We start from the raw sequence: 16,191 nt of genomic DNA on the forward strand, positions 1-16,191 counted from the left end.
ACCTGAGGCTGTGCTGAGTATATAAGACTGGCCTCTCCATGTGGGCGGGGCCTGATCATCGCTTGTGTTTCTATGCCTTGTCTTGTGAGCTAAGTGCTCAGGTCTTTGTTCCTGTTTCCTATTACTGCCTTAAAGTACGCTGTGACCTTAGTGACCTGGTCCTGTCTTTGCTTCCTGATACCTGCACCCGTTCCTGCCACGTTAGTGCTCCAGCTACCGTGTACCCTGCCCTCCAGGTGGGGTGCTCGGTCCAGTGGATCCACCTCCTGGGCCTACCAGTCCTCCCTGGCCCTCACACATAGTGCACATGACCAGAAGTCCAGTACTTCTGATCATGTGCACTGAGTCGAAATCCAGCATCGAGCGTGGTGGCAGTAGAGCAATGAGATTGACCATACCTCTAATGCTGCGCATTCATTAGCATGTCAGTATGTGGCGCCCCTGACCTGGTCAGGCACCACTGAGTACTGCACCCATGCTGGGGACAGTACAATACAGGTAATCCAGAAGGCTGACCGGGGTGTGGTACACAGGCGCATAGTGATCAGGTCTCACACATGTACCTTTGAGAGGACCCCTGGGGATCCCAGGAGGGGGAAAAGCCTTGACCTCCACTGGAATAGTGGAGGGGGCCAAAAGCCTCCATCTCCTCTCAAGGGGTGTGGTGGAGAGTCTGGTTGCTAGGTGGCGTAGGCAAGAACAGGAGAGGAGGGGCAGTGAGCCAGTTCAGTGCAGAGTCCAGGGAGCTCGAGTGAGGAGCAGATCCCGTGGGCTGCTGTAGTCTGACAGCGTCCGCGCAGTGGCTACCGACGGGGGAGAACGGTCAACTAGGAGTGCTACCCGAAACCCATCTCAGCTAGAGAGAGAGCACGGAGTGGGAAGTAAGGAGACTGCTAGGGAGTACCAGGCCCAAACGGGCGGCAGATCCCGGAGTGGGGATAGATCCACCTTTCCCTGCTAAACCTGCCGGTGTGGGGCCCTCAAAGCCCACACCACAACATCCAAAAGCCGCAGCCACGTAGCCACAGTTAGGGCCCACAGGTCACAGGAGGCAAGCAGCTGGAGTGATCTGGCCCAGGCAACAAGCACACGGCAAACGAAGGGGAGTGAGGCTTCAGCAACTTCCCTGGGTGACCTCCATAGGGACTAAAAGTCGGGGTTACCCCAAACCACCAAGGGCTAAGGAAGGCGAGTTGGTAGTCACCATCAGAAGTCAGCCTGAAGGATACCTGGTTCCCAATTGGTTCATCCCAGCTACGCCCGGGTCACTCACCCTGCCATCAACTGTGAGTAAAAACCCTGAAAGACATCCTGCTTGTGTGGAGTCATTCTGCGCCTTGTAGTTCTACACATCCTACACAGGCCCTGGGGCTTGCCTCACTCTCAGGAGGCTATTCCAACTAACTGCACTCACCATCAGCCCCAGGCGTCCCTCAACCTGCAGTGGCGGTCCCCACTGACCGCAATACTGAGAGTGGCGTCACGATCAACAGAAGATTTCCTACCTGTGACCAGATCCAGCTGCGTGGAGTCCCTGAAGGTAATGCACCGACACAGCGTTAGCGGGGCTTTACAAGTACACCCACACTGATGTGTTTACATTCTAAGGGGCCCGACTAGCCAAGGGAACTAACGCCCTTGCGACTAGTCCCTGGCCTCATTAGCATATTATATGGGATCATGCTTTTTCTAAAGGTCTCTTTATCTATGCTACTATAGGAATGGATTAGCAATATTCACAAGGACCTGCTCTTGGCTCTGGGTGCATACAGGACCTGACAGGTTCCCTTTAATTGATTAGTAGCATATTACTCCTGAGGTGTCTAAATTAAGACAAGAATGCAAAATGCTGGTTTTAATCAATCAGACCTTAAGTTCCTGTTTCAGGAATTAACACATATATTAGCCACAATTAACTATTCTGTGATCCTTTCCATTGTGAAAGACGGAAGGGAGAGCAGGGTCAGCTGTGACATTGCCCAATGGTGGATCTGTGTTATTAGCTGTGTATAAAGGTGTTATGTCGTTGTTTTCCTGCTCTGATTATAAGACGCCTGCTGTAAACTCTTCCCGAAAGAGCAGGACATGTGATTCAAAAAAGCTCCAGCAGTGGCCACTGGGAATATAGCAAGAGTACTAAGTTTGTGTTTCAATAAAAATCATAGTAAGTGATTTTCTGATTTTAGTTCCCCTTTAAGTACAATGTAACTGTAAAAACATGGTTCACATGCCAAATACCCAACAAAACTATAAAATCAGTAACATGACACCTTAATCAATTTGGCATCTTACTCTGGCAGATTCTGGATCAACACTAATGTGTAAATCACCAGTCTTGATAAATTCCATCAAGTGTTATTATTATTATTTTAATTGATCTCTACCATACCACGAGCAGTTTTGGGTGCATATTGCTAATCCCTGCCTAACTGTACCTGTATACACTAGTATAGATAAAGAGATCTTTAGAAAATTATTTCTAAATATCTTTTATCTTATGCTAATGAGCGCGAGGACTAGTCTCAAGGGTGTTATATCCCCCGACTAGTCCACCCTCTTAGCATGATAGCCCACCCACGGAGGAGTACAAACATGCTATTCAATGCAGCATCACGAGCAGTATCTCGTGTACCTTTGTTCGCTGTGACCACGCTTCAGAATCCCCGGCTCTTCTAGTGATACACAGTAGACCTCTCTCAAGCCGGGAAGCATACACCCGGTTTCATACAGCGCATGACCGGAGGTTGACGGCATTCAGAAGGGCGGTCACAGCAAACAAAGGTGCGCACGGCACTGCTCAGGACGCTGCATTGAATGGCATGTTATTATGCCCTTGTGGGTTTGCTAACATGCTAAGAGGGCGGACTAGTCGGGGGATATAACACCCTTGGGCTAGTCCCTGCACTCATTAGCATAACATAAAAAAAACTTTAGAAATACTTTTTCTAAAGATCTCTTTATCTATGCTAGTGTATACAGGGACAGTTAGGCAGGGAGTAGCATTATGCACCCAGAACTGCTCATGGTTCTGGGTGCATATTGCACCTGACAGGTTCCCTTTAAGTATCCATGTATTTTCAATCAGTAGAGGGGAGTAAGCCTCTGCCAGATATCTCTTTGGCCTGTTTCACACGTCAGTGACTCGCCCACCCCAGGGCTATGGGACACCCGGTGCCGGGCCGGACTAGTCCGGAGGTAGTCAGTGGTGGCGGGGCCCGGCTCCGTGGCCCTGGTGGGTGTCAGTAGAAGATGTGGCTTGATGAATAAAGTTTGTGTTCGTGACGCCACCTGTGGTATGCGGCTATTAAGCCGCCGCTGCTGTGTAGGGCCTCCGGGGTGATGAAGTGGCAGCAATGATGGTACTGCTCCCCACAGGTGGAGCAATGCCCCGGGGCACTGTTGGTGCTCGTGAGAGTCTATGGTGTAGTGGAAGTCAAAGCAGCTAAAATAACAGAGACCACTCCAAGGGTGCAGTTCAAGTTCTTTACTCACAATTCTTGTCAAGGCCGGCAGGAACCCTTGGACTGCTGGGACCACTGTCAGGGACCTCCGCCGTTTCTGGGTGATTCTTGGAGCAAAACCCGGTGCCCTTCTCTTAAGTGTCTCTGTCTTCCGCTGTTTTCCTAAGCCTTGCCTTTTGTAGGGTAAACCTGGCTTGGCCTCCACAACAGCCTCCAGGCTGGGGGGTCACCTGTCGGATGATTGTCCCCTTTCTAGAGGTTCTGCTGTGGGCTGTGGCCCGGGGAGTTTACAACTTTCCCTGGGCCTCGGTTTTTACTGTTTGGAGATGATTTTGCACTCCTCCGGTTTCTAGGGACCGTCCCCTGTTGCAGCTTGATCCCTCCACAGATGTTCCTGTGGAACAGGCCACCGCAGCTCTACAGCTACCCGTGGCCCTGGGACCCCTTCTGTTCCCTGCTTGGTGGCACCTGGACCCTCTGAGTCCCAGGATCTTCACCAGGAAGCGTCTCTTTCTTTCTCTTCAGCTCCTGACTGACTTGGAGCTCTCTTTCCTTTCACTTCTCCTCCTTGCCTGCCTCCTGCAGACCTCCTCCTCCTTCCCCACTCTCTCTATCTTCGACTGACTAAACTTGACCTTCCTTTCTTTGTCTGCACTCTTGTGGCTCCTCCCACCTCCCCAGTTGCTCTGTCCTACCCTATAGGAGCAGGGATGGGTCTTACGGCCCCTCCCAGCATGCAGCATGGGAGGGTAACTGCCACTATCCCTGGTCCCAGTGTGTTCCTAGCAATGGGTGTAGTGTAGATTTACCAGGGGACCGGTGTTCACTCCCTTCCTCACCCAGAATGGGGTATCACACCGCTGGATGAGGTGCAATGACCTGTGGCGACGGAAGCCTCAGGGGCGCCACATCAGTGAAAACAGACGTTTTCCACCGACATGTTAAAAATGCATATGTCCCTCCGTATGACCGTGATTCATGGCACACGTGGGTTGTCCATGTGCAATCCGTACTCTGTGATACGTGATTGCACACGGAGACACGGTCAGTGAAAAATCACTGATTTGTGCGCAAACCCATTTATTATAATGGGTCTGCATAGGTCAGTGATTCTGGTACATATAAAAACTAGCACATACGTACCAGAATCACTGACGTGTGAAAGAAGTGTAAGGCTGGATTCACATGAACGTATAGCAGCCGATGCGACTGCATCAGATGCGATATGCTAATGACCCTTGGCTTCCACTGTGCTGCCAGCATGAGCCATGTCATGCGACTGAGACCCGATCCTATAGCTGCGGAGAAGGAGGGATTAATCTACCAATTTCCTCCATTGTTAGATGATGCGATTATCACACTGCACTCAGATATCATCCGAGTGCAGTCCGAAGTTTCACTCACACCCATAGACTTGTATGGGTGGCGGTGACATAGCTCTCGCAAACAATCGCAGCATGTTGTGACTTTTCACTCATCCAGAATCTGGATGAGAAAAAGCTGACCAACTGCTCTGCCTCATTGACTAACATTGGTCCGAGTGCAATGCGAGATTTTCTTGCATTGCACTCGTCCGATTCATACGCTCGTGTGAGTGCACCCATAGGGTACAGTTCCACTTGCGTTTTGCACGGATGAGTGCAATCCTATAAAACATTAGACTGCACTTGTACCAGTGCAAAACTAAGGGGCAGTGTCCATCTGCGATTGATTTCTCATGCCATATCGGCCTGAGAAATGAATTGCAGCATGCTGCATTTTGCAGCGAGTCTCAGCTCACATACCCCCATAACAGTCTATGGGAGCATGTGAGACATCGCACTACACTCGCAAGTCGTCTGACTGCAGTGCGATATACGCAGAGACAGACAGCGGAGGAGATGGGAGAAAGTGCTCCCTCCCTCTTCTCCGAGGCTGTGATACGATTGCAAGGTCGCATCACAGTCGCATGAATCTCAGCTGATGCTCGCAGCAGAGGGTCATTATCATATCGCTTCCGATGCTCTCGCATCACAAGCTGTACACAAGTGGAACCGAGGCCTTATGGATAAACAATATGTTGTTATTCTACAGTTGTATATCTTGTTCTACTCTTCACAAAAGATATCAAACAGCTAAATCATATGCAAAGTGATACAATATTGTGCAAAGCTTTTTCCAATACTTTATTGCTCTTGGCTTAGATAAAAGTAACTACAGTACTTACCATCACAGCTTTTGACCTGAAACAAAAAAAAGAAAAGTCAGTTAACAATAGAAAGGTAGTAATCTTGCAAGTACGTGCAAATTAGATGAGAGAATATTCCCCAGAAAATCCATAACAAATTTGATTTTATTTTTTTTTTTCCATCAGATGTGGAAAATATCAGCATCCTTGCCCTCTACCACTCCAATGCTGATGCTTCCTTCACACCTATGCCATCCTTGTGCTTTTAGATATAGTGACGACATATTGACATATGAACCTTTCTTCAGTAGAAATTACCATGCTGCCGGTTATAAAACTTGCAAGGTGGGTCACTTTTTATAGAGGACATTTTTGCTCCGTGTAAATATGATTGTTGGGAGCTCGTTCTCATTGAGAAAGAAGCTGGGAATTGTTTTTTTGCACGCAATGACATGTGGCATTGACCAAAAAGTAGACGACAATCAGATTCAGCAGACCAAAAAAACAATCCGATTTTTCTCGAATGTAAAACAAAACCCAACAACATCTGAATGAGGCCTCGGGTTAAGCGCATACAGTGAGTTTTTTGGACTTTTTAACGTTGCGTATTTTTGCTGCGCAGAACAAACCCAGCATCATACGGTTCTAGCAATGTGGGTGTGATTTGTAGAAATCTCCTCCCCACTGTGGACTTTTATTTTCCTCATCATAAGCTGAGCTGCAGTGTGTTCTTGAAATCCACAACAAGTCTGTTTCTTTTGCTTTATATGTGGGGAAAAACTGAAGGCGTAAAACACCTGCGTTTTTAATGCATTTGCACTGCAGAAACGCACTAAAAATGTAAGTAATCCTCACATGACTGCTAATAAAATGGGTTGCCCACTAATTTGACATTGATGGCCTATCCTTAGGCGGGCTTTACACGTTGCGACATCGTTACAGATATATCGTCGGGGTCACGTCATTAGTGACACACATCCGGCGCCGGTAGCGACATCGCAATATGTAAATCCTAGGTGCGACGATGAACGAGCGCAAAAGCGTAAAAAATCGCTGATCTGTGTCACGTCGTTCATTTCCATAATGTTGTTACTGCTGCAGATACAATGTTGTTTGTCGTTCCTGCAGCACCACACATCGCTGTGTGTAAACCCGCAGGAACGACAAAGATCGCCTTACCTGCGTCCACCAGCAATGAGGAAGGAAGAAGGTGGGCGGGATGTTATGTCCTGCTCATCTCCGCCCCTCCGCTTCTATTGGCTGGCCGCTTAGTGACGACGCCGAACACACCTCCCCCTTGAAGGAGGGATTGTTCGGCGGTCATAGCGACGTCGCCGACCAGGTATGTGCGTGTGAAGCTGCCGTAGCGATTATGTTCGCTACGGCAGCAAGCACCAGATATCGCATGTACGACGGGAGCGGGTGCTATCGCTCTTGACATCGCTAGCAATTGCTAGCGATGTCGCAGCGTGTAAAGCCCGCCTTTGGATAGATCATCAATGTCTGATTGGCCGGGGTCTGACACTCTGTACCACTGCCAATCAGCTGTTCTCAGTCCCGGCGTCAGCAGCAGGCAGCCGCAAATGCTCACTTCCCGCGTTGCTCCATCTTCTGATAATGGCAGCGGCCGTGTACTGCACATCCATCTTTCATTCTAATCAATAGGAGGTGGATGTGTAGTACCTGGCTGCAGCCGCTATCAGAAGACGGAGCAGCTTCGGAATGGAGTATTTTTTGGCCGCATGCTACCGCCGCCGCCGGGCCCGAGAACAGCTGATCGGCGGAGGTGCAGAGTGTTGGATCCTGGCCAATCTTAAAAGGTAGGCCATCAATGTCAAAGTAGAGGACAACCCCTTTAATAAAGTATTGTGAAATACCAGGAAGTATCAAAAACAAAGCAGCTTTGTTAAACATAACACCAAAAAAAAAAAATACAGTAAACGCAAGTAAAAAACACAATTAGAAAAAAAGCCGTAAAACTCATCTAATACTCATTGTGAGAATATATCCTTACAGTAACAGCACTCTCTGGGGGACCTATAGGAGCCTATAGGCTTCTTTTATTCTTGATTCTCAAGTGTGTCTGAGTTAGAAAAACTTTGTGAGTTACTTTTCCATTTTGGCTTTTCCCTGGTGTTTGAAGCTGAAAGAAAAACCTTTCCTGAAAGGCTTTAAAGAAGTTATGTTACGAGATTCCACAGTATAAACACAATATACAACAGATATACAGTGGAACCTTGGATTAAGAGTAACTTGGTTTGAGAGCGTTTTGCAAGACAAGACAAGCTTTCTAAAACTTTGTTACTTGGTTTAAGAGCAATGCTTTGCAATAAGAGCAAATACTCACCGTGCACACTTCTGATTCCGTCCTTTCACCACCCTCTGACCCGCTCTGGAGGTAACTTTTTCTACATATGTACTGTATATTGTATACTGTATACCATTGTACAGTACAGTATATATTATATAGCATGTCTATCAATTTGCATTTGTAGATACAGTATTGTACTTTCTTATTAATAACCAGTGCAGCACATTACTTATACTGTACCTCTTGCACACCAACAATTCTATTGTAAGCTATCGTGCAGTTTAATTTGTTTTATATGCTTTTACTTATTTTAATAATTTAAATTTTTAACTTTTAATAATTTCATATGAATATAGTACATTATTTTGTATTACTGTAATAAGTTTGTATAAATTCAGTAAATATGTTTGGGTTGTGGAACGAATTGTCTGCGTTTCAATTATTTCCTATGGGAAAATTTGCTTTGATATAAGAGTAACTTGGTTTAAGAGCACACTCCCAGAACCAATTATGCTCGTAATCTAAGGTTACACTGTATATTAAATAGCTATATTAGGCTTTGGATTTACTGTGAATATTCATGTCGGGATGTCTGACTAGAAATAGCACAACACATGCGGCACCACCCGGCTGCCGTGGGTTTCACTCACTGCGATCCTGACTGCTCTGCAAGACTTGCTGGATGAGACTGGAGGTGCTCTGCTTGTCAAAACCCAGTGATGAGTGAAGCGGTGATCCAAGAACACAGAAGAACAGCGGCACACTTCAATTGTGAAAGTTTTCTTCTTATAATAATCCAGATATGTGAAACAACAGCAACCACAGTAATCGTGGAAACAGGGGGAGAGGGTACAAACAGGAGCACTGAGTCGGACGACGGCTGTTTCGTGGACCCGTAGAAGCACTGATTGGCGTGAAACAGACGTCGTCCGGCTCAGTGCTCCTGTTTGCGCCCTCTCCACTGTTTCCACAATTACTGTGGTTGCTGTTTTTTCACATACCTGGATTATTAAAAGAAGAAAACTTTCACGACTGAAGTGTGCCACTGCCCCATGTTCTTGATTCATGTCAGGATGGTTGGGATAATAAAATGAGCTGGATTCAGAAAATTCTTATTTTGACCTCGGCCAGTAAAATATTCAAAAAGGTTTATACTGCCTGTCTGTTATAAAATTTAAAAGTACATCAGTACCATCAGGTCTAAGACATCTATTTAATATTGCATACAATTTATATTTTGTAACCTGGAGACACATACATAAAGGCCCCTACACATGTCCGTGTTTCCTCAGTTGGTCATGCATCTGACACAACACAGTCACAACAATCACATAATAGATAAAAATAATAAAACCATCATATACTATAAATTTAGCCTCCTTCATAAGTTTGTGTTTCCGGTATATGTGGTGCATTTTTCACGGATACCACACATACCGATTATAACCTATATGGGGGAGCTCACATGCTTGTATTTTCATATGGGCCATGTGTCCATGTGAACCACACAGAGATATGTCCGTGTTTCTCCGGCAGCATAGATGACAAGGGCCAATATAAGTCATTGCTCAGTGAGGATACTGTCCAGCGTCTGTGTACTTACCGCTCCAAAATACAAACAAAGAAAGAGCAGCAAACAAATCCAGCGCATCTTCCTAGGACACGTCCTCACTGAAGTAAAGCAGATCATCTGCGGATTCCTGATCTCTTTACTGCAGATACGCAGTATCCATCGTCACTGACCAGTAAGATACTTTCCATGCAAACTGAACATTAAGAGAATCAAACAGTGCTTCACTCCAACTAAACTAAAACCAATTACACAAACTCTTGTTTTTGAGTCAAACTTCCTCATTCTATAGCATCAGGTATTTCTACCTGTGTCACTTTTCAGCCAGATATAACTCTTGCCATGCCGATATCTGGAATTTTTTCATCACTGGTAGCAGACACTTTTCTTCTTACTTTCATTACATAAAGAGTTAGGGTACCTTCACATTGTGTTCCTCTCCCCGTTTAGTGGTCCCATCAAGGCTTCCGTACAAACACCCCACAAAATGGTTTCGGATGTATATACCTATCGGGCCATTGACTATAATGGTGGAGACAGAGTCATCGTGTGCTCTGCCGTGCACCATTTTCAGGAGTATAGGCTTACTGGAGGTGGACACCTAGACGCAGTCTACTACGTCTAGGTGTCCACCTCCAGAAAGTGTAGTCTCCCGACAATGGTGCACAACAGAGCACAGTGACTCCGTCTCCGCCATTATAGGCAATGGCCCCGTCCGAAACCCATTTTGGGGGGGGGTTCGGATGGAAATGACCTATGGAGCCTTGTCCGCAGAATAAAGCTCCATAGGAATCGATGGGCACCATAGGACATTATACCATTGCATTCAGGGATGATCGAATACCCTAATATTCGCTTCGCTGAATATCTGGCGAATACGTCACCGCTATTCGACCATTCGCGAATATTCGACGCCCAATGTAAGTCTATGGAAAACCAGAATAATTTCACGTTCGACCTAACGGCAAGCTGTGGTGACTGGGGAAAAGGCAGAAAAAGTACGGGCTCAGCCTGTAGAAGGTCTCTCTGTCAGTGTTCCGAGATTTCCAGTTTGCTTCTGAAGGATCTTGCCCTTTGTTGACATGGAGTTTTCTGTTCTGTTGCCCTACTTCCTGTGTTATGGACAAGATTATGAACTATTAGGAGTATATATAAGAGTTATATGAAGATATCCAAAAACAAGGATTTAAGATGGTGTTTGAACTGTACCACACCTATATCTGCATTTAGACATCACAAGACTCAGACAGTCTGGACTTTCATGTGACAAGTGAATCATGCTGACATAGCTTAATATAAATGAGGAAGCAAGCACATTACAGTATATTGTATATCACAGAATAAGCTCTATTTTACTTTTTTCCAATAGGAGACGTGTTACGTGTTCTTGGCACCTAGCCAATACTTCCTTTTACATGTTTGTCCAACTTCCGTATTAAACTAGTCTTATTTTCTATGCATATCCAAGTACGTCTCTGGTGTGTATGAAAGAATGGTATGCATGCTACCACAATTGACTCATGGTTTGGACTGCAGACAGAGTTAAGGTAGATGCACAATTAGATTACATCACTGTAAATTTATGGCCTGCCTTGACACCTGTTCATCTGTTTAAAAGCCTGCCCCTAAGCTTAGTCTAGTTGCTTGAGTATACTGCTTCCTGTCTACTCCTGCTCCGCTGCTCTCATTTCCTGGTTGTTATTTGGATCCTGGTGAATCACCCGACACCGGCCCTGGACTCCACCTGGTCTCATCGAGCTGTGCCCTCGCTGGTCCCGGACTCCGTCTGCCGTCTCTGGTAGGCGCTTGTGCCCGGTCCCTTCCGATCCATATCCACCCTAGGACCCGCGTTCCACATCCCGTACGGACATTTTTGGACAATAACCTGTTGCCCTTTTGTGTCCCGGCTGCTGCGCATCTAGGCCTTCTGGGGTGATCGCCAGACAGCCCCTGTACAGGGGTTCACTCCTGGTGGCCTCCCTGGGGGAGTCCGGTGCGCGGTCCTGGGAATTCCCCCTTCCTCCAAACCTGGCAGGTATATACTGTGTTTATGTTCTTTTCTGTGTACATATTGTTGGTTGCATATTATAAAACTTCTTTGCACCAAGAACCCGTCTCTGGTTGTCATTGCCCTAACGCGATCGAAATCCTCAGTTCATACAATAGTATTACACTCACTCTCTCTCTCTCTCTCTCTCTTTCTCTCTCTCTCCGGACCTGGACATGTGTTCACTGGCTGTAGAACAGGCGCCAAGAAGTCAGAAATGAAACTGAAAGTATCGGAGTGGCTGCAGTTTTATTCATCAGATACCGAATGGTGCGAATAGCCTGTTATCCGTCGGATACCGAAGAGTGGCGAATACATTCACTCATCCCTAATTGTATTACGGTGGAACTTCCAGGGTATCTTTTTAATTAATAAATCGGTGAACAAGGGCATGTTGGGAAGTGTTTATTCAAATAAACGTTTTTTTCTGTGAGTGTGAGTTTTCTTCAACTCTATACTTTAGATTGATAATGGGTAAGTCTGATACACTCCTTTCCATTACTAACCCCTGGGTTTGAAGCCATCTGTGAATTCACAGCTGACATGAACCCCAAACGTATTACCCCAATTTCTGCAGCCCCAAGGCAATCAGGAAGAGGATAGCATTATAATAGGGACATCTGATGCTAAGGGCTGCTATTTTTAGGCTGGGAGGGGCAAAATAACCATGGTCTTTCCCATCCTGATAATGCCAGCCCTCAGCTCTCGGCTTTACCTTGGCTGGTCATCAAAAATAGGACCCCACACCATTTTTATTATTATTTATTCAAGCAATTTATAAAAATGGTGTGGGATCCCGTTTCTTTCTGATAACTAGCCAAGGTAAAGCTGACAGCTGAGGGTTGAAACCTGTAGTTGTCTGCTTTATCTGTGTTAGTTATTAAAAATAGGCTGGAGCCCATGTCATTTTTTTTTCTTTATTATTCACAGCATGATCCAGGCAGCTTCCGCAAACAATAAAGGTTGTTGATATGAAACACTGCAGTCTTTCAACATACTTAACATGTGAAAAGTACCTGAACTCTCACAGACTTCTTTTTTTTTTTTTTTTTTTAAAGTCTGTGTTCTAGTCCGGGACCCGGATACCCAGTGTCCAGGACGAACCCCGAACTTTACATTTCAGGTTCGCTCATCCCTATTGGTCAGTATCATGTTGCCAGCAAGTAGAAATGGAAATCCATAGATATCCTAAACTGAAAATATATTGCAAAATGCTTGACTTGTAGATGTTATTACATACAGATGAATGGAATAGGAAAACTCCTGTAATTAGAACATAAAAATGGCCACAATACATGAAAAAAAAAGTTGATCTTTTAATTTCAGGTCCTGTGATGGACATAGCAGTAAGAGCACACCTGAAAATAAAGCAATAGTCCAGTTGTTATTGGACAGCTGCTTCTCTTGAAATTTAAGGAACAGCCACCTGTATCTTTTCAGGAACCTTGAAGAATTTCTCCGCTCTACAAGATACAACCCAGAAAGGTTTGTCAAAAAAGCGTTTTACCTATTAATAAATTCGGTGCAGCTGTAAAGTGCGGACAACTGGGTCACAGATAGACCTCAGAAAAAAATGGAGTCAAAATCCATATTGATCATGTATAGTTTTATTTAGCAAATATAAAAATATACATATAAAAACATCAATTAGTATGTATATATGTATAACAAAATGGGTGAGTATGAAGTGCAGAAAGGAATTGTGAACAAAACCTTGAGGACACAGTACGGATGGGGTATAAAGTATGGATCAAAAATAATTTTCATAAATATATAAAAAAAACTGTTGTTCTAGGACTGATTAAATTACCGACCCCAACGCGCGTTTCGCGTTGGGCGTCCTCGGGGGGCCATCCGCGTCGGGGCTGGTAATTATTTACATTCCTGAGGCAGGATAATATGGGTACGTTGGATCTCTATACCTATTTATTCTATTCATATATTTTTGGTACTGGACTGCCCCCTAATGGTCGTGGGTAGGTACTACAGGCCCTATCACTATTAATTGTGTCCTATTGGGTTGTGTGCAATACTAATATTTATTATAATTACTCTGTTTTTGCACATTTAATCAGTCCTAGTACAACAGTTTTTTTATATATTTATGAAAATTATTTATGATCCATACTTTATACCCCATCCATACCGTGTCCTCAAGGTTTTGTTCACAATTCCTTTCTGCACTTCATACTCCCCCATTTTGTTATACATACTAATCGATGTTTTTATATGTATATTTTTATATTTGCTAAATAAAACTATTCATGATCAATATGGATTTTGACTCCATTTTTTTCTGAGGTCTATTCATATAGGAGTTTTCCATTATTTTGTTAAATATGGTTTTTCGGATGATTCTGATTAAACTAGGTTACAGATGTAGAATTTTCAGCCTAGTAGGCACTGCATCCTGACACACAGTATAATTAAAGGGAAGCTCTCACCAGATTTGTCTACTATAAACTGCGGCCACGACCACTGAGCTTTTATATACAGCATTCCAGAATACTGTATATAAGAGCCCAGGCTGCTGTGTACACTGTGTGCAGAATTATTAGGCAAATGAGTATTTTGCTCACATGATACTTTTTATACATGTTGTCCTGCTCCAAGCTGTATAGGCTTGAGAGTCAACTACCAATTAAGTAAATCATGTGATGTGCATCTCTGTAATGAGGAGGGGTGTAGTATAATGACATCAACACCCTATATAAGGTGTGCATACTTATTAGGCAACTTCCTTTCCTTTGGCAAAATGGGTCAGAAGAGAGATTTGACAGGCTCTGAAAAGTCCAAAATTGTGAGATGTCTTGCAGAGGGATGCAGCAGTCTTGAAATTGCCAAACTTTTGAAGCGTGATCACCGAACAATCAAGCGTTTCATGGCAAATAGCCAACAGGGTCGCAAGAAGCGTGCTGGGCAAAAAAGGCGCAAAATAACTGCCCATGAATTGAGGAAAATCAAGTGTGACACTGCCAAGATGCCATTTGCCTCCAGTTTGGCCATATTTCAGAGCTGCAACGCTACTGGAGTATCAAAAAGCACAAGCTGTGCCATACTCAGGGACATGGCCAAGGTAAGGAAGGCTGAAAAACCACCACCTCTGACCAAGAAACAGAAGATAAAACATCAAGACTTGGCCAAGAAACATCTTAAGACTGATTTATCACAGGTTTTATGGACTGATGAAATGAGAGTGACTCTTGATGGGCAGATGGATGGGCCAGAGGCTGGATCAGTAAAGGGCAGAGAGCTCCACTCCGACTCAGATGCCAGCAAGGTGGAGGTGGGCACTGGTATGGGCTGGGATCATCAAAGATTAACCTACGATACGATACGATAAACTTTATTGATCCCGTGGGAAATTATGGTATCACAGCAGCACAACTTAAATCATAACATGAATTACATAATTGACAAGACAGTAGAGTTGACAGAAGAACATTATACATTAGATTAGGACATACACAGCGGGTGACCTGAAAGTAGAAGAAATAAAGAAGACATTTACCTTGATGATTTAACACTAATGTTATTGTTGTACATTCCCATAGCAGTTACCACAAATGATTTCCTATATTTTTCCTTCTTACACCTCAGAAGGATTAGCCGGTTACTGAAGGTGCTCTTCTGTCTCATAAATAGCTCATATAATGGATGTGGGACCTTTTCAGGTTGAGGATGGAGTGAAGCTCCACTCCCAGACCTACTGTAAGTTTCTGGAAGATAACTTCTTCAAGCAGTAGTACAGGAAGAAGTCGGTATCGTTCAAGAAAAACATGATTTTCATGCAGGACAATGCTCCATCACATGCATCCAACTACTCCACAGTGTGGCTGGCCAGAAAAGGTCTAAAAGATGAAAAAATAATGACATGGCCCCCTTGTTCACCTGATCTGAACCCCATAGAGAACCTGTGGTCTCTCATAAAATGTGAGATCTACAGGGAGGAAACACAGTACACCTCTCGGAACAGTGTCTGGAGGCTGTGGTGGCTGCTGCACGCAATGTAAACAGATCAAGCACTGACAGAATCTATGGATGGTCGGCTGCTGAGTGTCATTGTGGCACCCTGGCCTAGCCAGGTCGTCACAAATAACATACAAACACCCCCCCACCCCCACTGGACAGGGACACCAGCCAAACAAAAATCCTTGTTGCCTCCCTCCAGTGTCTGATGTCCACACCAGGTGGGGCGGAGCTAAGCGGTTGGCTCCACCCACCGAGGAGTTCACAGGCCTGGAGGCAGGAAAAGTGACAGTTTAGTCCAGGAGGTGGAAGAGAGAGGAGTAAACACTTGGGTGTCTGGGTTTGTGGCCCAGGCACTGACAGCAAGGTTGGCAGGCGGTGGTGGCCGTCTGCAAGAGTGGTGGAGCAACGCGGAACTGTAGGACCGGGGTCGGGCGACGGCCCGCCGGTACCGACCGGGGAGCGAAGTGAAGCCAGCACACACAGGCAGGGCCATCGGACCCCGACCAGGCTTGGAGCCGCCGACAATAGGCAGATCCGAATGTGACTGGAACCCCAGGGGTTTCACAACAGCAAAAGTCCTGATTGAAGGCAACCGCCCACACCGTGAGGGTATACAGCTACCGCCTAAGGCTAGAGACCCAAGGGCCAGCGCTTGCGGGCAAA

General features: G+C 45.3%; 1 protein-coding gene across 1 annotated transcript in view; it reads right to left on the reverse strand.

Annotated features, from left to right (window-relative positions):
• The window catches only part of LOC142254310 (receptor-type tyrosine-protein phosphatase eta-like), a 132,168-nt gene extending 118,413 nt beyond the window's left edge, over positions 1–13,755 (reverse strand). Inside the window, exons 1-2 of the mRNA XM_075325358.1 lie at positions 13,703–13,755; positions 5,668–5,683 (exon numbers count right to left, since the gene is read on the reverse strand). Of these exons, the coding sequence (XP_075181473.1) occupies positions 5,668–5,683; positions 13,703–13,755 (69 nt within the window). The remainder of the gene's footprint in view (positions 1–5,667; positions 5,684–13,702) is intronic.
• Positions 13,756–16,191: the final 2,436 nt, after the last annotated feature.

Source organism: Anomaloglossus baeobatrachus, chromosome 10 (assembly GCF_048569485.1).
Source record: "Anomaloglossus baeobatrachus isolate aAnoBae1 chromosome 10, aAnoBae1.hap1, whole genome shotgun sequence".
Classification (NCBI taxonomy): domain Eukaryota; kingdom Metazoa; phylum Chordata; class Amphibia; order Anura; family Aromobatidae; genus Anomaloglossus; species Anomaloglossus baeobatrachus.